The sequence below is a fragment of the Rhincodon typus genome, chromosome 1, assembly GCF_021869965.1.
Source record: "Rhincodon typus isolate 14 chromosome 1, sRhiTyp1.1, whole genome shotgun sequence".
Classification (NCBI taxonomy): Eukaryota; Metazoa; Chordata; class Chondrichthyes; order Orectolobiformes; family Rhincodontidae; genus Rhincodon; species Rhincodon typus.
The window spans coordinates 98,679,152-98,701,670 of NC_063332.1; the positions used below are offsets into that span (position 1 = coordinate 98,679,152).

The 22,519-nt window shown below is 40.5% G+C and overlaps 1 protein-coding gene across 6 annotated transcripts in view; it reads left to right on the forward strand.

The window, feature by feature from the left end:
- lcorl (ligand dependent nuclear receptor corepressor-like) overlaps positions 1–22,519 on the forward strand; it is a 112,121-nt gene that overhangs the window by 23,273 nt on the left and 66,329 nt on the right. For all 6 annotated transcript variants that reach the window (XM_048596657.1, XM_048596652.1, XM_048596687.1 and 3 more), the window contains exons 2-3: positions 1,466–1,531; positions 19,187–19,266. In XM_048596657.1, coding sequence (XP_048452614.1) covers positions 1,466–1,531; positions 19,187–19,266 — 146 coding nt within the window. The remainder of the gene's footprint in view (positions 1–1,465; positions 1,532–19,186; positions 19,267–22,519) is intronic.

A 22,519-nucleotide genomic window follows, 5' to 3' on the forward strand; every position in this document is an offset into this window, starting at 1 on the left:
CTGCTTGGCCTGCTGTGTTCGTCCAGCCCTGCACCTTTAGTGTTAGGCGCTTACCCTATGCAAATACCCAAATTCCCAATAGAACAATTTGTTGTTAAACCATCTTTGAGGATCAAAAACTGATTTTTTTTTTGTTCTTTTGGTTTCCATCGAGTAAGAGTCTACTAATGTGCATTCTGACTCTTTTGGCATGCATTGAGTGATCACTGAAGTCAAGCAAACCCCTTCACCACTTCCTTACCAATGGTAATCCTAACTGTCTCATGCTCCACTTCCACTTTGAACTGTGCTATCAATCACCTGTCTTTATCTCTCTCCAAATATTGCTGTTTTGGAGAAGGGAATTGGATTTCTGAAAATAGACTATGAATTGTAACACCTTCCCATTATAGTTATCTTTACCCTCTTGTGGCTTTTGTTGCACTTGGTTTCTTCTTCTACTCCTCAGGGCCTCTTAGCACTTTCTCCTACATGAATCTCACCCTCCTCCACTGTCTTTGATTCCACAGGACTGGGAAGGTATTCTAGAGAGCACACTTCCTTTCAGTGCTGGTTGCCAGCTTCAGATTCCGAAAATGATTATTTTTGTGGAATGCTTCTGTCTTCTGAAAGTTTCCAACATCTATGTGTATAGTCAGTTTTTTTTTGGACTGAAGTGACCAAATTGTTTGGCTTTGAAGAGGATGTTTACATATAGACGTGTAATTTTATGTACATTGTCCAGAGCTTTACGCAGCTCAAAGATTTCTCTTAATGTGGCAGGATTGCATTTCAGCTGCAGCGGCTGTTATGGTTCAGCTGTGTATATTAAGCTGATGAACTACAAGTTGCAGAATTTTAGAACCAACTTCAGGAAAAGTTATTTGTAAAGAAATCTGAGCATCCTAAAGAATGTCACAATTAATGGATCACTTCTTTGGCAAATATAGTGGCCAGTTTACGTGCAAATGAGAATGCTTGGATAATTCTCTTTTGGTCATCTTGAATAAAGGATAAACGTTCATCAATACATTGAGAGGTTCTTGATTTATATGAATATTGTTAATTAAATCTTTATATCTACCTTGTAATGTCTCTTCCAAAAAAGAGTAGAGCTAACAATGCAGCTGTTTTCAGTTCCCAAAGTGTTGGTCTGGAAAATGCAATCCAAACCTTGAGTCAAGCTGAAGTTGGAATCTTTTGACTCTGCAAGCACAAATCAGCTGCTTGTACTACCCAAACTGCATGAATGCTTGAAGCTCACTCTCTTGCACCTCACTTGTCAGTTGCTGGCACCACAAACAGCATTGTAAGAACATTATAATTTTAGCTGAAACACTAATTATACTTGCAGAAAAACATTAAATTGTGTTCAGACATAGAGTGAATTATTGTTGGTATCTTGGCCGTAATAAAGTTCATTTAATACTTTGTGTCAATATATTCTTTTGCTTTTTGAGCTAACATATTAACATTTTAATTACAGGATTCGAAAGCATCTTGGAAGGGCTTTATGGACCAAGGTTACTGAGAGACCTCAGTTTATTTGATGGTAACATGTTTTTTTGAATATGACCATGGGAACAAATTTAGTTATTAGATGCAAATTAAAAATTTTGTGATTTATGCTGTAATGGAATTTTAATTGTTTTTGTGGGTCTGATTGGAAATGTAATTGCAGGTTTCAGTTAATTTTAAGAATTTAATAATTCAAGCTTTTTTGTTCTCTCCTTCCTTACTCACCCACCACTACCACTACCACCACTCCTGACCATGCTAATTTGCTTATTTCCTAAGTGATATCTAACTTTTGATGCTGGCGCTTCAATTAACTTATTGATTTATTGGAAGTGTACCTTATTGGGAAAATGCACAAGTATCTGATTCTAGTTTGTATGCATCCAACTGGTAGCATGTTTTGTCTTCTCCACGTGCTATTTCCTAACTATCCATTAAAAGGATAATATACTAAGAGCCTTTTTACTGTGATGCCCTCTTTCAGTGTAGTAGCAATTATATTATGTAAGCATACAAATGAATCAGTATTTCTAAAACGCGATTCACATTTTGTGTGATTATTTCCATCTTGTTGCTATTCCTTTTTGTTTTGTTCGCTCCTGGGACATGAGCATCATTAGCTCAGCCAGTATTTATCGGTCATTGTTAGTGGCCTTTGTGAAGGTGGTGGTCAGCTGCCACTTTGACTCTCTGCTGTAAGTAAAGCCACAAGGCACTTGGGGAGAAAATTGCAGAAATTTAACCCAGTGACACTGAATGGCAATACACCATACTTGCCTTAAATGGTTGGAGCATTGAGTATAAAATTTAGCAAGTCACATTGCAGCTATATAAAACTTTGGTTAGGTCATATTTGGAGTATTGTGTGCAGATCTGGTCACAATACTAAGAAAGATGTGGAGGCTTTGGAGAGGGTTCAAAGGAGATTTACCAAGATCTTGTCTGGACTGGACTGTGTTAGTGGACAAATTTTAATTGTTTGCGATAGTGTCCGAGGTTGAGGCATGACCTGATAAAATGGAGAGGCATGGATAGGATGGGTAGTTGGTTGCTTTTTTTTCAGGGTGGAAATGTTAAATACTAGGTGGATATGGATTTAAAATGAAAGGGCGAATGTTTAACAGAGATGTGCAAGACACTTTTTTTTTAAAACAGAGGATGGTAGGTACCTAGAATGCATTGCCAGGAGAGGTGGTGGAAGCCCTTACAATAGCATTGTTTAAGAGGCACTTAGATACCCAAAGGCAGGGATTAGAGGGATATGGACCCTGTGCAGGCAGGTGGTATTAGTTTAGAATGGTATGTCTGCACCAACCATAATGAGCTGAAGGTCTGTACTGTTTATGTTCTGTGTGACTAGCTTGGGAGGGAACTGGTTTATGTGCCGTGCTTGTCGTTCTAGATGGTAGTCGTCATGAGTTTTGGTGAAGTTGTACAGATGACACACATTGCTGCTATTGGTGGTAGAGTGTGTGGATAAGGTGCCAGTCAAGCAGGTGGTTTTGTCCTAGATGGTGACCAGCTTTTTGAGTGTTGTTGGAACTGCACTCATCCAATAAACTGGGGCACGTGCCATCAAACATCTGACTTGTGCTCTGTAGATAGTGGACCAGTATTTCTACCCACTGCCCCAAGATTTTAACAGTGAGGATTCTGTGATGATATTGCTGATGATTAGAGTGCCTCTTATTGATGGTGGTCATTGCCTGGCATTTGTGCGGCATAAACGTTAAATGTCACTTTTCGGGTCTTGCATTTGACGTGGCTTCAGTACTTAAACTTTCCATTTCCTTTTTCCTGATTTATCTTGAGGCAAAACAGTTTGTACTGTGGTGCACATTCCCACAGTTCCCCAAAATTTCTACACTTTGTGCATGTAGTGATTTTGTGCTGTGTACAGGAATTTTGCATAACTCATCATAATTCTGCATCATTCATATATAATTTTGTTACTAAATTTTTTTAAAAACATAACCTTTAGCATTTGGTATACTCAAGTGAAATGTAGTGATACTGAATTATAGTGATCTGGTCACTTGAGTCAGCTGATATCAGCTGAAAAAGCTGAGAGAAAGCTACATTTGTCTAGCTGTTACTCGCTTAATGAAAGGAAGAAATAAAACTTAAGACTCTGTAACCAAAGACTATCGGTTTTTGCAACCAGGTTTGGGGAGTCTTCAGCAGAGAACATATTCAATTCCAGAATATTTTGATTCTAGTTCATAAGGTAATTCTACCCCATGCCATTACTGTTGTACAAATAGTTTGCAGCAGAGTTAATTTGCTAGTATTATAAGGTCTTTGGGGTGAACAAAAAAATCTTGCTCTGGTTTGTAAGCCTTTGTAGAGATTTAGAAATGAAGCTCCAGCATCCTGCACTCCTCCTTGTAAATAGTGACAAGCACCAGGACTGTTCTGATGCAGTATTGTTTGAGATTTATGTAGTGGATATTTGGGACATACCAGTCAGGCAAATTACTTCATATGCCTTGAAAGCTTATGTGGCTAGTACTTGGGAGTTAGCCCTTGTTTAGCAGATGAAAATCATTTTGTTTTTGAAATGCGTTCTCAGTCAGTTGCAAAAGCTGCCAAAAATCCCAGCTTTTTGAAGTTGGAGATACTGCACCGGTAGGGCTTGAGTACCTCAATTTGATGTCAGCCCTTTTAGTTCTAGTACTTTGGGCTGTGCCAAAGCTGTCTTGAGTGAAGCCAAACCTAACTCACCTGTCTAGACAGGAATAGTATTCCTAATTGGTTGTAGGTCTGTCTGGATGCATGCGCTCCACTGGAAGACTTTTTTAGTCCCCACTTTAGTCTCCACTTTGTTTTAGTCCCAAGCCCTTGAACTGTCTTGGATGGAAGTGCTACCAAAGGGTTGCTTCTACTGTTTATTTTACTAAATTTTTTAAATGCCACGTATGGAAATGGAGTCGGAAATAAAAAAAAAAATCAGTCCAGTTGGCATATGTAAAGGAGCAAAAAACTTACGGTCTTTTGGGTAATGAAGGATACACAGCTGAAATTGAGATCCCTTTTAACACATGCTGACTTATTTGAATCAAGCCTGTATTATTTACAGAAGCAATTGCAACAGTGCAAACTTGGGCTGTGGATATGCTTCTATCATTTCAGCAACTGCTTGCTTTTTAATGTGAATGTTTGAACTGGGCATGAAGGAAACTAGTAACTGAATCCTGGAGAAAGTGATCAAAAGCGGTAACTATAAATTTTATTGAAGAATGGTGGTGGAGGGTTGTTTATCGGTGAGGCAATCCAAGGCCGGACTTGTACGGTTAATGGTAGTACCCTGGGAAGTATTGCCGAACAGAGAGACCCAGGGGTGCGGGTTCATTGTTCCATGAAAGTGGAGTCTCCGGTAGACAGGGTGGCGAAGAGGGCATTTGGCATGCTTGTCTTCATTGGTCAGTGCATTGAGGATGAGAGTTGAGATGTCACGTTGCAACTGTCCACGGGTATAGTGCCGGAAGATTGGAGACAGGCAAACATCATCCCTTTGTTCAAAAAAAGGGAATAGGATAACCCTGGAAATTACAGGTCAGTTAGTCTTTCTTCAGTGGTGGGCAAATTATTGGAAAGGGCTCTGAGAGATAGGATTTATGATCACTTGGATAGGCACAGTTTGATTCGTGATAGTCAGCATGGATTTGTGAGGGGTAGATCAAAGAATTCAGTAAGGTTTGTGAGGCACTAAGAGGTGACCAAACACATGGATGAAGGTAGAGCAGTGGATGTGGTATACATGGATTTAAGTAAGGCGTTTGATAAGGTTCCCCATGGTAGGCTCATGGAGAAAGTAAGGAGGCATGGGATAGGGGGAAATGTGGCAGAATGGATTCAGAATTGCCTGACCCTTATAAGACAAAGGGTGATAGTGGATGGAAAATATTCAACATGGTGCTCAGTTACGAGTGGTGTACCACAAGGATCTGTTCTGGGTCCTCTTCCATTTGTGATTTTTGTAAATGATTTGAATGTAGGAGTGGAAGAGCGAATTAGTAAGTTCACGGACGATATGAAGGTGGGTCGAGTTGTGGATAGTGCGGAGGGCTGTTCTAGGTTACAAAGGGACATTGATAGGATGCAGAGCTGGGCTGAGAAGTGGCAGATGGAGTTTAACCCTGAAAAGTGTGAGGTGATTCATTTTGGAAGGACAAATTTGAAAGCAGAATACAGGGTTAACGGAAAGATTCTTGGCAGTGTGGAGGAGCAGAGAGATCTCTGGGTTCATGTCCACAGTTCCCTAAAAGCTGCCACCCAGGTGGATAGAATTGTTAAGAAGGCGTATGGTGTGTTAACTTTCATTAATAGAGGGATTGAGTTCAAGAGCCGTGAAGCTGTCCTCCAGCTATACAAATGCCTGGTTCGGCCACATCTGGAGTATTGTGTCCAGTTCTGGTTGCCTCATTACAGGAAAGATACGGAAGCATTGGAAAAGATGCAGAGGAGATTTACCAGGATGTTGCCTGGAATGGAGAGAAGGTCTTATGAAGAATGTTTGAGAGCGCTGGGGCTTTTCTCTTTAGAACAACGAAGGATGAGAGGTGACTTGATAGAGGTATAGATAGAGTGGACAGCCAGAGACTTTTTCGTAGGGTGGAGGTAGCTATTACAAGGGGGCATAGTTTTAAAGTGAGTGGAGGTAGGTTCTGTACTCGGAGAGTGGTAGGGGCGTGGAATGCATTTCCGGAGAGGGTAGTGGAGTAGGCCTCGGGCATTTAAGCGGCTATTAGATAGGTGCATGGATGATAGTATAAGGTAGCGGTGGAGGTTAGATAGACCTTTATGTTTATGGTAAAAGTTCAGCACAACATTGTGGGCTGAAGGGCCTGTATTGTGCTGTACTGTGCTGTACTGTTCGCTGTTCGAATTGTGCAGGACATTGGTGAGGCCACTTTTGGAATATCATGTGCAATTCTAGTCAGCCTTCCATAGGAAGGATGTTGTTAAACTTGAGAGGGTGCAAAAAAGTTTACGAGGATGTTGCCAGAACTGGAGACGTTGAGCTATGATGAGAGACTGAATAGGTTGGGACTTATTTCCCTGGAGTGTTGGAGACTGAGGGGTGACCTTGTAGAACTTTATAAAATCATGAGGAGCATTGATAGGGTGATTAGCCAAGGTCTTTTTCCCCAGTATAAGGGAATCCAAAAACTAGAGGGCATAGATTTAAGATGAAGGGGTTAAGATTTAAAAAGGACCTAAGGGATAACTTTTTCATGCAGAGGATGGTTCATGTATGGAACGAGCTATCAGAGGAAGTGGTGGAGGTGGGTATAATTTCAGCATTTAAAAGTCATCTGGATGGCTAGATGAAAAGGAAATGTTTGGAGGGCTATGGGCCAAATGGGACCGTGTCAGATAAGGATGTCTGGTCAGCACGGATGAGTTGGGCCAAAGTGTCGGTTTCTGTGCTTGGCTGTTGCCTCTAGAGCTGACAGCCAGTTGAAGAAATCAAAATTTTTCCCAAATTCAGGAGCCTTCTACCTTTGTCTTCTCTACTGTTGATTGTGTGGTATTGTTATACATTAACTCTTCTTTTTATCATTAGAAGTTTAAAGCTGCTATAGTCAGGCCATACTTACAACTCCACTACCGTTAGACTATGCATTACGCAATATGTATGTATAAAGTAGGGATCCTGTTTGGTCCTGTACTAAGTTTTAAAGCCTCATGTTCCACCCTGCCACCAAAATACCAGCTATTTTATTTCCTGTAGTGCTCTGGCTCTTCAGTTTATTTTTCAACTCAGGAAAAGTTGAAGGTTCCTGAATTTTGAACTCTGCCTCTTAAAAGCCTCATACCTATTTCAACAATTCTCTCTTACTTTTCTTTAACTTTGCATGAAGACAACTTTCCAGTTTGATAAAGGTCTTCAGCTTCCAGTTTTGCCAATGCTTCAAGATAAAACTGAGTGTGCATCTAAGACTCATGACTAGGTTTCGAAACAAAATAATTGCACCAATCTATTTCAGAATTGACAATTCACTTTCCAGAATGAAATGTGGCTTGTTTCTTTTAAAATATGGTGGCCTTTTACTGCTAACATAAGCACGCAAGGCTGCAGGTTTGGTTTCAACAATGTAACAAGTTTATTATGCAAAAGAAATAAAATAAACCATGTTGTCTACATATAACACTGTTTAATAGACTTTAAATACCTGGTAAAACAAAATCCCATCTACTCACCAATACAATTGCTTTCCAGTTAATAACAATCCAGAGAAATTTTCCTTCACCATCTAATTTGTAGGTTAATTTGACTGCTTTTCACATCCAATCCTATGAGCTGCAAAGTGATTGGTTTTTTTTTCTTTCACTGTTGCAACTGACATTTTGGATTTTACACCTTTCTATACCTAGTTCAGATTTCTAGCTGAACACTCGTGGTCAGGATGTTTCACAAACTGAATCTTTTACATTGAAGTAACTCCATCTGACTCTTGAAAATGTGTTCAGCAAGGGGACATTAAGCTTGGCCAAAAATGTAGGTTTCAAGAAGTATTATAAAAAATAAGGGTGGGATGCTCTTCAGTCATTGCGGACTTGTTTGGCTGAATGGCCTGTTTCCACACTGTGCAGATTCAATAGAGAGCAGAGGTAAGTTTAATAAGGGAATTTCACAGCTCGTGGCCCAGACAGCTGAAAGCAGTCACTGGGAATGTGCCAGAGGCCACACGTAGAGCTCAGAAGGTGTTGAACTGGAGGAGACCATAAGACGTAGGAGCAGACACTAGGCCATTCGGCCTATCAAGTCTGCTCCACCATTCAATCATGGCTGATACATTTCTCAAACCCATTCTCCTGCCTTCTCTCTGTAACCTTTGATCTCCTTAACAATCAAGAATCTATCTATCTCTACTTTAAATATATTCAATGACCTGACCTCCACAGCCTTCTGTGGCAATGAACTCTATAGATTCACCACCCTCTGGCTGAAGACGTTTCTCCTCATCTCTGTTTCTCTGAAGCTGTGCCCTTGTGTTCTAGTCTCTCCTGCTAATGGAAACATCTTCCCAACGTCCACTCTATCCAGGCTTTTCAGTATTCTGTAAATTTTAATTAGATCCCCACTGAAGCTTCTAAACACTATCGAATGTAGACTCTGAGTCCTAAAACGTTCCTCGTACATTGAGCCTTTCATTCCTGAGATCATTCTCGTGAACCCACTCCAGGGCCAGTACATCCTTTTGAGATATGGGGCCCAAAATTGCTCTAATATTCTAGATGTGATCTGACCAGAGCCTTAAAAAGCCTCAGAACTACATTCCTACTTTCTATTCTAGTCCTCTCGAATTAAATGCCAACATAGTATTTACCTTCCTAACTACCAACTCAACCTGCAAGTTCTCTTTTTTTTTAAGAGAATCATGGGCTAGAACTCCCAAGTCCCTTTGCACTTCAGATTTCTGAATTTTCCTCACATTTACAAACTAGTCTGCGCAGTTTACAGTTGAGTGGCAAAGCCATGGTGATGATCAAGGTCGAGACTTTTAAATTTGAAGCATTATTGGACTAGTAGGCTGGGGACTTGGGCAGGTAAATGGCAGATGGAATTTAATCTGGACAAATGAGGTGATGCGTTATGGAAGGTTTAGTGCAGGAGGGAAGAAGACAGTAAATGGCAGAACCCTTAACATACTAAGAGGTGTTGAGGTTGGTTGGCTCGCCGAGCTGGTTTCTTGTTTTGCAGACGTTTCGTTACCATGCTTGGTAACATCCTCAGTGCAGCCTCCGATGAAGCGTCGGTGTGTTTTCCCACCTGGTTTTTAAACTCCGGGGTGCATTGAGATGGATTGCCTCACTTCCGGTTTTCCTTTGTAGTGGAATGTATATGGGGTCGAGTTCAATGTGTTTATTAATAGCATGACCAATGTCACCTACAAGATCTCCTGCAGAGACTGCGAGCAGCACTACATTGGACAAACAGGAAGGAAACTAACAACAAGAGTACATGAGCACCAACTGGCTACAAAAAGACATGACCAATACTCACTCCCCTCAATCCACATGGACAAGAAGAACCACCACTTTGACTGGGACAAGCTAGGCAGAGAATTCCTAGAAGCATGGCACTCCACGAAGCATGCTATTAATAAACACATTGAACTCGACCTCGTATACATTCCACTACGAAGGAAAACCAGAAGTGAGGCAATCCATCTCAACTGACCCCAGAGTTTAAAAACCAGGTGGGAAAACACACCGACGCGTCATCGGACGCCTCATTGAGGATGTTACCAAGCATGGTAACGAAACTTCTGCGACACAAGAAACCAGCTCGACGAGCCAACCGACCTCAACGACCTCAACATCCACAACCTGAGCTACAAATCTACTCCAAAACCTTAAATACTGAGAGGTATAGGCGTACAGGTCCACAGTTCACTGTCAGTGGCACCATGAGTGGATAGGGTGATCAAGGGGTATGGCATGCTTGCCTTCATCAGGGCATAGAGTATTAAAAATTGGCAAGTCATATTGAAGCTATGCAGAACTTTAGTTCAGCCATGTTTTGAATATTGGATATGGTTCTTGTCGCCACACTACCAAAAGGATTTGGAGGCTTTGGAGAGGGTATGTCTGGTTTCAAGGGTGTTGGCTATGAGGAAAGATTGGACAAATTTGATTTATTTTCAGTAAAATGTCAGAGGCTGAAGGGCTTGCTGGTAGAAGTTTACAAAATTCAGAGGCACGGGTAGTTGGAGTCCTTTTCCCAGAGTAGAAATTTCAATTCCTAGGGGATATAGGCTTAAGGTAAAAAGGGGAAAATTTAAAGGAAATGAGGCAATTTTGTTTTAAAACACAGGATGGTAAGTGCCTGGAAGAGGAGGTAGAAGCAGCTAAAATAGCAATGTTTAAGAGGCATTTTGACAGATACATGAATAGGCAGTGAATAGTGAGGTATGGATTACATAAAGGCAAAAGGTTTTTAGTTTAAAAAGGCATCATGTGTTGGCACAGACATGGTGGGCCGTAGGGGCTGTTCCTGTGCTGTACTGGTCATTTGTGGGAAGTGGGTGTCATTGGCTAGACCAGTATTGATCATCATCCCTAATTGACCAGGGGGCAGTTATAAGTCACCTGCATTGCTGTGTGTCAGGAGTTTCATATATGCCAGACCAGGTAAGATTGACAAATTTCCTTCCCTAAAAGATATTAGTGAATCGGATGTGTGTTTGAGTGGTTATATTGTAACCATTAAGCTAGCTTCTTCATTGTAGATTTTCATTGACTTCAGTTTACAACATCTGCCATTGTGGGATTCAAATCCATGTCCCTCGGCTGAAGTGGATCACCTATTCAGCAGTTTCTGACTGTAAATGATTGCAAATGCTTTTTTGTGTTGACATGCAGAGTCTCTTCAGCTAGTTAATTGGTTAATTTCTGCAATCATTCATAACTAGAGTTTTGATCTGAGGCTGTGGTTGTTAGATTGCTTTCCTTTGTCCATTGCATGTTCCTTCCACTGTTGAGCATGCATGTAGTCCATTATTGTAGCTTCACTGGGCTGGTGTCTCACTTCTAGGTAGGGTTGGTGCTGCTGTGGCAATACTGTCTTCATTGAAACAGATTTGATAATTTGGGTTGATGGTAATGGCAGAGTGAGGGATATGCTGGACCAGCAAATCGCAGATTGCGATTTATGGTTAAATACAGTTTTGTTGCTGTTATTGTTGGCCAGAATGTATGAAGAGTGCTAGGTTTTGGACTGCTCCCTTTTTTTTGAGTCTATCACACTTAACACCATGTTGCAGCCATACAATACCCAGTTTCAACAGCTTCATCTCCACAAAGGGTATTTGGTACCCACTTCCACTAGTGCTGTCATGGTCAGGTGCATCTGGGACATTGAGGGAGAAGTATAGTGGGTTTTATCTGTTTTCCCACTGTCTGCTGTAGGTCCAGTCTAGTAGCTAATTCTTAGGATTGGCTAATTCAGTAAGTACTGGTGTGAGAGAGCTGCTTGTGATGGATGTTTTTAAATCTATCTAGTTTAAATACTGTTTCAACAGGAAGGAACACTGTTTCTTAGCTGAGAGAGCAACAGGTAGTTTCCTTTCCACATTTGTCCTGAAGCCCTTCATGTGATGTGGAGTCACTGAAGACTGTAAAGGACCATTCCCAGCTGCGTAGCACTGTACTGCCACCTCTCGTCTGTTCTGTTGGTGGGTTAAAACATACTTAAGAATGGTGACGGAAGGTCTAGAGCATGCAAGGTATAATTCATGTCAGTCTGCTGCTGTATGATCTGAGACTGCTCTCCCAATTCTGACACCCCTAGTGTTATTGAGAAGATATTTAACGATTCAACTGGGCAGAATTGCATTTTTTTCTTTCTGTAATCCAGTTAGATGCAAGTGGCCTTTATAGTTTCATATCTATTAGACTTTTTTGTAGTCACTTGATATCAGTGAGCAGGTTGTCATCAAGTCGACGAGCAATTTAAAATTCACCATATCACTTGGGTTTGGAATCGGATGTAGGCCAGAATGAGTAAAGATAATGACAGGTTTCTTTCCATAAGGGGCATGAATGAACTACATGGGTGTTTATGATGTTTTGGTTATTTCATGGTGACCATTTACTGAACTTGCTTATTATTCCAGATGTATTAATTGAGTTAAAATCAGTGCCTTTGGATTACTTTGTACTGTGTCCCACTGTGCTGCTGTCTGTGTGTAACCTTTGTAATCGCACAAGTCATTCTGGTCAATTGAAGATCTTTCCTTCCCAGGGCCAATGCATCATTCCTGAGATGAAGTACTGAGCGCAACATTACAAATGCAGTTTAATTGCAGCTTTAAACCGGTGCAGCAGAACTTTGTCAAAATTCAGTTGGTTGTTCTTTTTTATGCCAACAGTGAAGATCATCAGCTTCTAATGGTGCATTGTCCATGAAGCACATAATTGTGATACCTGTACTGCTTCCAGGCAGAAGTTTCACTTGTCAGCTTAGTCTTGCCTTTGCTAAAATAGATCTCCTCCTTTTATCCTGTGTGGGTCAGTATGTTCAGCTTTGGTGCTTACTGGAAAATTAAAGTACAGTTGCACAGATATATTGACGGTTTGGTAATAAACAAAGATAAAATAGTGAAATGTTCCAACAGATGCTCATCCTGCTTTAGTTGGAGCTGATGCATGGTATAGCTTGTTTTTGAGGTCAGCCATTTGCTGCAGGCTAGATTTAATTGAATGAGTTTTCCAAGTGTGGATTAACTTTTTAGGGTGAAAATTTTTTAACGTGATAATTTATAACTGACTTTTCTTCCTATACTCTGTTAGTGAAGTTGACTTTGGTTAGGTGGACTACTGTTTGTATCTTTTTTTTAAAAAGACCCAATTAATTATCTGGAATGTCGAAGGGGGCAAATTCAAAACTAATGTAGGGAAACACAGGCTCAGCTCTTGTAATGGTAAGATAGTTGCAAACTGTGCAGACTGGACTTGCACATTGGGATAATGTAAAAGTTCAGACTCTACTTTCTCCTGGGCATTGCCCTGGGAATTGAAGTTCCAAAGGGCAATTACACAGCATCTGGGACCCCAAACATCCCCAGCTGTGAGTTAAAGTTGGAGGATTCTGACTGACTGAGCTTCATAACTACCTAGGAAAACTTAGAGGCAAACTGAGTTACTGTTAAACAGAGCCCTAAGTCATCACTGACTCTCCGCCTCTGGCTTAGTTTGACATCACACAGATGCCTGAGTGACACTCTTGATAGACCTGACCTGATTCCCCACGCTCCTGACACTTTTCAACTGTACTCGGCCCAAACCCTTCCGACTCGCCACAGATCCACACTCAAGCCCAGCGGCCCCCCACAACATGCGCATGTGCACGCACACCTGACCCCACAATTAGAACATTTAAAAGGTGTTTAGATAGGTACATGGATAGGAAGGGTTTAGGGGAATATTAGCTAAATGTGGGTAAGTGAACTAATTTAGTTTGGGAAACCTGGTCAGAGTAGATAAGTTGGATCAAAAGGTCTGTTTCTGTGCTGTATGACCCTAAGACACTAAGGCTACCAACTCTGTCCCTCTGCCTGGCATATGTCTGAGACCAGACCAGCATTTTTTTTATCACCTTAAATTTCACCCTTCTATAACTTTCTATTCTTTGTATGTTCAGCATCACTCAGATTCCCTATTTCCATATCCATATTGTTGTCTTACTTGACCCCTGCATCTGCTTATTTACTGTAAACTTCATCCATGCTTTTGTTACCATAATTTGATCCTTACAGAAGCACTCTTTGGAAAGCCATCTACATTCTACCTTGCTAGTTTGAGATCACCAAAACCCTGCACGTGTGCTTACTCATACTAAACCTCATTCACCCATCATTCTGTGCTTGCTGATCTGCACTGACTGTGTTAAGCAACACCTTAATTTTAAAATTCTCATCTTTTTGCTTTGCAATCCCTCCAAGACCTTGTCCCTTCTTACCTGAAAACCTCTACCTGCACACATCAGATTGTGGGTTCTAGATTTTAATGCTGTATCATTGGTCGCTTTCATTTAGTAGCTATAGTTCCAAATGCAATTCCCTCCTTAAACCTGGCGGCTTCTCTATCTCTCCTTCTTCTTTTATGATGCACTTTAACCTACCTCTTTCGTCAAAAGCCCTGGTATTTCATGAAGACTTGGTGTCAAATGTTGGCTTGTAATTATCCTGTTCAAGTACCTGGGGAGATTTTACTACGTTAAAGGCACAATATAAGCAACTTTTATATACTCTCTTGACTAATCTTTTAAAAACTCCTGCAAAGCTGACATTTAAAACAATGCTTTTGTAATATTACTAAAAGATTTTTGTTAGTTTTGCCGAAATTGCCTCTATTTTCCATTAGGCACAGATGAAAAAATGGCCTTTGTTCATTAGATGAATTATTCACTTGCCAATTAGCCCCAGAAATCTGTTCTTGGAGGGCATATTGTAAGCAATTGTACAGTTGGTGTTATCTCTGGAAACTAGTGCTAATCCTCATATATGTGCCTTAATGCATATGGAAAGGTGAAATTATTGAACTTTTTTTTTCGAAAAAAAAACTTTAATTGTACCCTTTGCCATTAGAATACTGGCATTCTTAAAGAAAATGTGTATGTAATCTAATTGTCATAGTCACTTAAGCTCTAGCATGCATAACTGCAGTCCCAATGGCATTGCTTTTGTGTAGAAATTAATGCCAAGTATCTGGTGGAAAAAGCCGAGAAGGCTTTATTCACAGTCATCAACCATTTGTTCCTTTTGTAGCCTGAAGATTACGTTCTCAAAGAAGTTGATCTTTGGTACCTCAATCTTACAAAAGTTGTGGGAGTCGTAGCTGACATTTTTGTCCAATATTCAGGATTTGCTCTGCGTGAATGTTTTTAGACTTCAGTACACATACAACTTGTACAACAGATCAAGTAGGCAGTACCTAATTAAAAGGAACCAATACATAAAATGTGAGGTGTCAAATTGAGTCTGCCACCTAATGAGTGAATAGCATGCTGTGGCTGAAAGGCAGTCAGGGAGTTTGAACCTTTGTATATGCAGTGGCTTTGTGCATGGGAAACCGTCTCACCTAACTTGAGTTTTTTGAAGAAGTCACAAGGAAGATTGAAGGCAGAGCGGTAGATGTTTATATGGACTTCAGCATAGCATTCAGCATTCCACATGGTAGACTAGTTAATAAGGTTCGACCACGTGGGATCCAGGGGAGTTAATTGGATACAAAATTGGTTTGAAGGCAGGAGACAGGGTGGTGGTAAAGGATTTTTGGACTGAAGCTCTGTGACCAGCGATTTGCCACAAGGATTGGTGCTGGGTTCACTGCTTTTTGTCATTTTTATGTAGAAGATTTGCTTGTGAATATAGGAGGTATGGATAATAAGAATGCACATGACACCAAAATAGGTGGTACAGTGAACAGTAAAAGATTCTCTGTACAATGGGGCCCTAACCAGATAGGGTAGTGGGCTGAGTCGCCGCAAATGGAGTTTTAATTTAGATAAATGTGAGGCCTTACATTTTGGTAAGGCAAATCGGCACAGGACTTTAATGGTAGGGCCCTGGGGAGTGTAGCCAAACAGACCTAGGGATGCGGGCGCATAGTTCCTTGAAAGTGAAGTCACAAGTGAACAGGGTGAGAAGGCATTTGGCACACTTGGTTCTTTGGTCAGAGCATTGAGTAAAGGAGTTAGGACATCATGTTGTGGCGGTACAGGTTGTTGGAGAGGCCTCTTCTGGAATACAATGTGTACAATTCTGGTCCCCTTCTTTAGGAAGGATGTTGTTAAACTTGAAAGAGTGCAGAAAATATTTACAAGGATGTTGCCAGGACTGGAGAGTTTGAGTTATAGGGAGAGACTGTGAATAGGCTGGGGCTTTTCTTCTGTGGAGCATTGGAGGATGAGGTTTATAAAATCGAGGGGCATTGATAGGATGAGTAGCTAGGTCTTTTTTTTCTTAGGGTGGAGAAATCTAAAACTAGAGTGCTTAGGTTTAAAGTGAGGGGAAAGATTTAGAAGGAGCTGAGGTGTAACTCTTTCATGGCGAGGGTGTTGCATGTATGGAACGAACCGCAAAAGGAAGTGGTGCGGGCGTGTACAATTACACACTTAAAATTCACCTGGATGGGTATGTGAATAGGAAGCATTTAGAAGGATATGGACTAAATGCTGGCAAATGGGACTAGGTCAGATTGAAATGTCTGGTCTGTGTGGATGAGTTGGACCAGAGTCTGTTTCCATGCTGTGTGACTCCATGACTTGATGCCAAAACATTGGACGTATTCAAGAGGTGACTAGATGTGGCACCTGAGGTGAATGGGATCTCAGGTTATGGAGAAAAAGCAGGATTAGGCTATTGAGTCAGATGATCAGCCATAATCACGAAGAATGGCGGATCAGGCTCGAAGGGCTGAATGGCGGCCTCCTGCTCCTATCTTCTTTGTTTCTATGATTACAAGTGCAATTTCTGGCCAGACTTGTGTATCTCGTGGGCTTGCACGTTGCCATCTACCCAACTCAAGATATCTGATTTCAGTGGTCATCTATTACTGAAGCATTCCTCAAATATTGAGCTGTTTCTGTCATCTGTCTAGATTTGGGGGAAAAAATGTCCTGAAATGTTTTGGAATCCCACGCCATGGTGGATACCTCCCTGGACAGTCTGAGTTTCTGGCATGTGATTATTACACCATTGCTATGTGCCACAGCAAAGCTTCCCAGAATTTGTTGCCCCATCCGTAGCACTCTAGAACCAGACATTTAATTAATATCCACCAGTCTAGAGTTCATGACAATCTTGATATTCCTGAATCTTAACATCAATCAGTAGAGTTATGTAGAATTCATACTCAAGCAATGCTATCATTGTATTAATGCTTTCTTAAAAGGACAGATTTATCACTATCTAAATTGTTCAGAGGCTTTCTGTTCTGATTATTTTTGTTTTATTATGCCTAACTTTGATAATGAAGTTAGTACCTCTGTCTACTTTTGAGGGCTTCGCTGAAGGAACCAGTCCTTCTGTAGTTAACAGGAAAGAGTACAACTCAACTAATGTCCAACTTGTTTACAAAATGTATCCTGCAAATTAACTGACCTCGGCAGCTTTGGTTCAAACATGGACAAAAGAGCTGAATTCTACAGGTGATGGGAGTGACAGCCCTTGACATCAAGGCTGCATTTGACTGAGTATGGCATTAAGGAGCCATAGCAAACCTGGAATCATTGAGTATTGGGAGCAAGCTTTCCACTTGTTGGAGTCATACCTGACATGTAAGAAAATATTTGGTTGTTGGAGGTCAGTTATCTCTGCTCCAGGACATTGCTGAGGGAGTTCCTCAGGGTAGTGTCCTAGGCTTAACCATTTTCAGCTGCCTTACCAATGAACCTTCACAGCACCATTAGGTCAGAAGTGTAGATGTTCACCAATGATTCAAAAATATTCGGCACCATTACGATTCCTCAGATATTGAAGCAGTCCATTTTCAAATGCAACAAATGCAAGTTCTGGACACTATCCAGGCTTGTGATGACAAGTGGCAAGTAATGTTTGCGCCACAGGTAATGGCTATCTCCCGTAAGAGATGATCTAACTACCATCCCCTGACTTTGAGTGGTGTTATCATCTCTGAATCCCCCACTGTCAACATCCTTGGGGTTACCACACTCTCCATTGTGTTTGAGCCTCATCAAGAGTGTTATAAAAAGTGTGCCCATTATATAAAGAGCTAGCAGTTGTGGTAAGGCAACTAATTATCTGGATGCGAAAGATTTTGTCCATGCAAAAATCTTCTTGTGACAACAGTAAGTGGATTTTTTCATGATTCTTACTTCAACAGCAAATTGTCTTGAACTTTTGACCCACTCAAACAAACACAAATTTGCCAAGTGTATAATATCGAATTTTTGCTAAGAAGTATGACTGAGAAGGAGCTAGGTGAAACAGGCGCTAGCAGAAGGCCCCCTAATGTCTGTTGAAACCAACCTTCATCTCTGGATCTGGCTGAGCCTTGCTTGGTTATATGCCTAAGATACGTGTTGATTGATTCCTCATAGTCTGTTTCCATCGAGCTGCTGTTTGCAATTTTGGTAGGCATTGGCCCTGAATTGTGTGGTCTTTCTCGTATAGCTGGGACAGAAACAGAGAGAGAAGTCAAGAGTCCTAGGAAATGCTGCCTTTTGATCTTCAGTTGTATGTTTGTGATTGCAATTAGGTCATTCGGGGATAGCCATGGCCTGGTGGTGTTATTGCTAGACTATTAATCCAGAGACCCAGATAATGTTCTGGGGATTTGGGTTCAAATCCTGCCATGGCATATGATAGATTTTGAACTTATTACTAATCTGCAAGGAAGAGTCTAATGACCATGAAATTTATGTTGATTTGTCAGGGGTAAATTCAGTTGGTTCACTAACGTTGCTTAGGAAAGGAAATCTGCTGTCCTTACCTGGTATGGCCCACATGTGATCAATATGGTTGACTCTTAAATGCCCTCAGTGTAATTGGGGAAGGGCAATAAATTCTGGTCAAGCTAGTGGCACCCACATCCATGAATAAATTTAACAAAAGTTTAACAGATTGGCCACTTGCCTCGTAAAACCAAACCAATGTTTTATATAGGCCTCTTTTCTGAAGTTGCCAGCTGTATGGTTGGTAAGGTGTTGGCTGTATTACTGAGGTTTCTGATCCACGTTTAAGCTCGGTATGATGTATTTGCTGACCAAGATTTCATAGAAAATTAATTTTAACAGATCGGAGAACTAAGTTGTGTGATTTGCTGTATAAGTTTTACATTGTACTGTTTCTTGGACATTCTAAGCCAATAAGTACACTTCTATTTCAGAGAATTTTTGTGCTGCTATCTATCAGTTTTTTGGAAAGGAGTGATTAAGAAACTTCTTCTAGTACTTCACTGGCATTGACACTGACCCAAACATTGTATTAATTGCAATTTTCCCTCTTGTCAATTTTGATTGTAATTTAAGACATTGTAGGTCTGGTTCATTTGGGAAAATATTTAAAAAAGCATGCTTGCGTTAAGGCTAATAGTGCTGCAGGATTGCTGTTTTTTTCTTGACTAAATATCATTAATGTTTTTAGTAATTACAGAAATTATATTTGGTTTCTGGTGAATCATTAAAGCATTTTTGCACTTATTTTGTTTGAAGACTGTGAACCTGAAGAAGTGACTGACTGGTCTATGAATGAAAACTGTTCATTTTGCCACATAAGGAGAGAAAAAGTAAAGGTAAGTGCAAAACCTATAAAGAAGAGCATCTCAAAAAGCAGGTGGACAAAGAAATGGGCAAACAATTTCATAATTGGAGTGTAATAGTTTGAAAATGTGAACCTGTCCACTTTACGAGGATGAAAACTATTTATATAGATTGCAGAACTCACTGTTACAGAAAAATTTGAGTGTCTTGCTACATGAATCACTAAAAATTAATATGCAGATACAACTGGTAGTCAGAAACACCAATGGTCTGTTGATGTATATTTCAAGAGAAATTAAATATAAAAGTAGAGACGTTGTACTATAGCTCTACAGGACTGTGGTGAGTCCATGTCTAATGTGTTGTCTCCTACTTTTCTTTTTTGGGAAAAAAGGATATCATTATACTAGAAGCAGCTCAGATTCAAAATGAAGGCATTATCAGGAAAAAGGTGACCATGTTCTGTGCAGGCTCACTGGTGTTCAGAAGAAACAATAAATACCATGCAAGTATGGTACTTATGGCTATCGATAGGGTGGATGCAGAGAGGATGTTTCCTCTTGGGAGACCAGAGCTAGAGGATACACTTTAAGAATAAAAGGTCTCTCTTTCCATCTTGCTGAGGATGGTTGATCTTTGGAATTTTTGTTCCTTAGATCATGTGAATAAACGCAATAGTCATTCAGCCCCTCGAGCCTGTTCCACCATTTAAGGTAATGGCCAATCTAATTATAACCACAAATCCACATTTCTGCTGATCCCTGGTAACCTTGTCACCCTGTTGCTTTAAAGAATTTATCAACCCCTCCCTTAAAAGTATTCAGAGACTCTGGTTCCCCTGCTTTTACAGAAAGATGTGGAAGTGCCAGTGTTGGTTTGGATGGGCTGGGTCAGAAGTCACATGAGACAAGGTTATAGTCCAACAGGTTTATTTGAAAACACAAGCTTTTGGAACCTCGCTCCTTCAGGTGTTAGGAGTGAGTCTCTGAAAGCTTGTGTTTTCAAATAAACCTGTTGGGTTATAACCTGGTATTGTGTGACACTGTGAGGAAAAAGTTCATCTTGTTATTTCTTTTAAATGGGTGACTTTTTAAGCAGTGACCCTGGTTCTAGATTCATGAAGAGGAGACATCCTCTTTTAGGATCTGGTTCCTTGATTATCAGCTATGACTCTTCTAGACTCGTGGATACATACCCTTTCTGCCCACCCTTGCCTAATAAGGCACCCCATCCATTTCAAGTATTTGTCTGGTGAACCTCTCTGAATTACTTCCATCATTTTACATCCTCATTTTAAATAAGGTGACCAATTTTATGAGAGATAAGGTGTAGAGCTGGATGAACACAGCAGGCCGAGCAGGAAAGCTGACGTTTCGGGTCTGGACCCTTCTTCAGAAAATGACTTTCCTGCTCGTCTGCTGCTTGGCCTGCTGTGTTCATCCAGCTCTACACCTTGTTATCTCAGATTCTCCAGCATTGGCAGTTCCCATTATCTCTGGACCAATTTTATAAGCTGTGTTCCAGATGTGGCCTCACCAGTGTCTATAGGCATGAAGCTGGAAAAGCATAGCAGGTCAGACCGTATCAGAGGAGCAGGAAAGTCAACGTTTCAGGTTGAAACCCTTTGTCGCGTCTCACCAACGTCTGTATAACTGAAGCATAGCCTCCCTACTTGCTTATACAAATTCCTTTGCAATAAATGATAACATTCTGTTAGCTTTCCTGATTATTTGTTGTACCTGCACACTAGCCTTTTGTGATTCGTGCATCAGGCAAACTGGATGCTGCATATCAGAGCTCTGTAATCTCCCACCATTTGGATAATGTATGTTTTTTTTGTTCTTCCTCTTAAATGAGTAATTGCACATTTTTCCACATTGTGCTCTGTTTGCCAGATCAATGCCACTCACTTAACCTGTCTGTATCTTTTGTAATTTTTTTAACAACCTCCAAAGGAGGAGGATCTATCAGATTTTATTTATGACTATGCAAATTGGTTTTTTGATGGCCAAGGGAGTTGAGAGTTATGGAATGGGCAGACAGGAAAGCAGAGTTGAGACTACAAACTGACGTTGTCAAATGTTGGAGCAGGCCCAAAGGGGCGAATGGCCTACTCCTAAGTTATTCTGGACTGTTTTGTTTGGTTATCTTTCCTAAACTTGTCTAGTTTATGGTGCACTTTATGAACATAGGCTAATATTGTTGAATTGTGAACGTCCAGAATTTGAAAATACTCCTAATTTTTGACTACTGCAGTCAATACTTTTTTTAATGCACAAATAATGTGCTACTTTACCCTTTGACTTATACCTACTGTTCTCAGCATCCGTCATTTCTTTTTTGATGTTTATATCAATCGGCAACATTTTGAATACTAAAGTTTGGTATTTTGTTGCCTCAACCATAACCTGTATGGCATTTGTGATTGTAACAAATGCCGTTTTGTCCTCTGGTGAAAATGTATAATGTTAAAGGTAGTTGACAGTGGATTCTTATTTTGGATACAGGTTCTCATGAACCAACTGGTTTCAACTATTGTGACTATATTTTTCAGCATTTGAGTCTAACTTGATCTCACTACTTTTGCCTTAAAGTTGACTTCAGTCTTGCAGAATGGTAAAATTTCAGTAACTTCTACACCCTTTTTCTTGACTTTTTCTGTGGGAACATCTCCAATCCATCTGTACAATTGTGAATCTGAAACTTAATTTCATGATACACTATGAAATAAGGGGTGAAAGGCAAGGACTAATTGAGGATAGTCACAGTAGCTTTTTGTATGGGAAATTGTTTTGCACTAACTTGATTGAGTTTTTAGAAGTGACAAAGAGGATTGAAGGTATCAATGGATAAGGCATTCAACATGGTAGACTGCTTAACAAGGTTTGAACAAGCCATTTGGATACAAAATTGGCTAGAAGATAGGAGACAGGGTAGTGGTGGAGGTTGCTTTTGGACTGGAGGCCTGCGACCTGTGGTGTACCACAGATCAGTGCTGGGTCCACTGCTTTTTGTAATTTATATAAATGATTTGGATGCGAGTATAGGAGGCAAGGTTGGTAAGTTTGCAGATGACACCAAAATTGTGTAGTATATAACGAAGAAGGTTATCTGTGTACAATAGGATCTTGATCAGATAGGCTGATGGTCTTAGGAGTGGCAGATGGAGTTTAATCTAAATGTGAGGTGGTGCTATGTTTTGGTAAGGCAAATCAGGGCAGGATTTTAATGATAGGGCCCTGGAGAGTTTTATTGATCAAAGAGACTTGGAGAGCAGGTTCATAG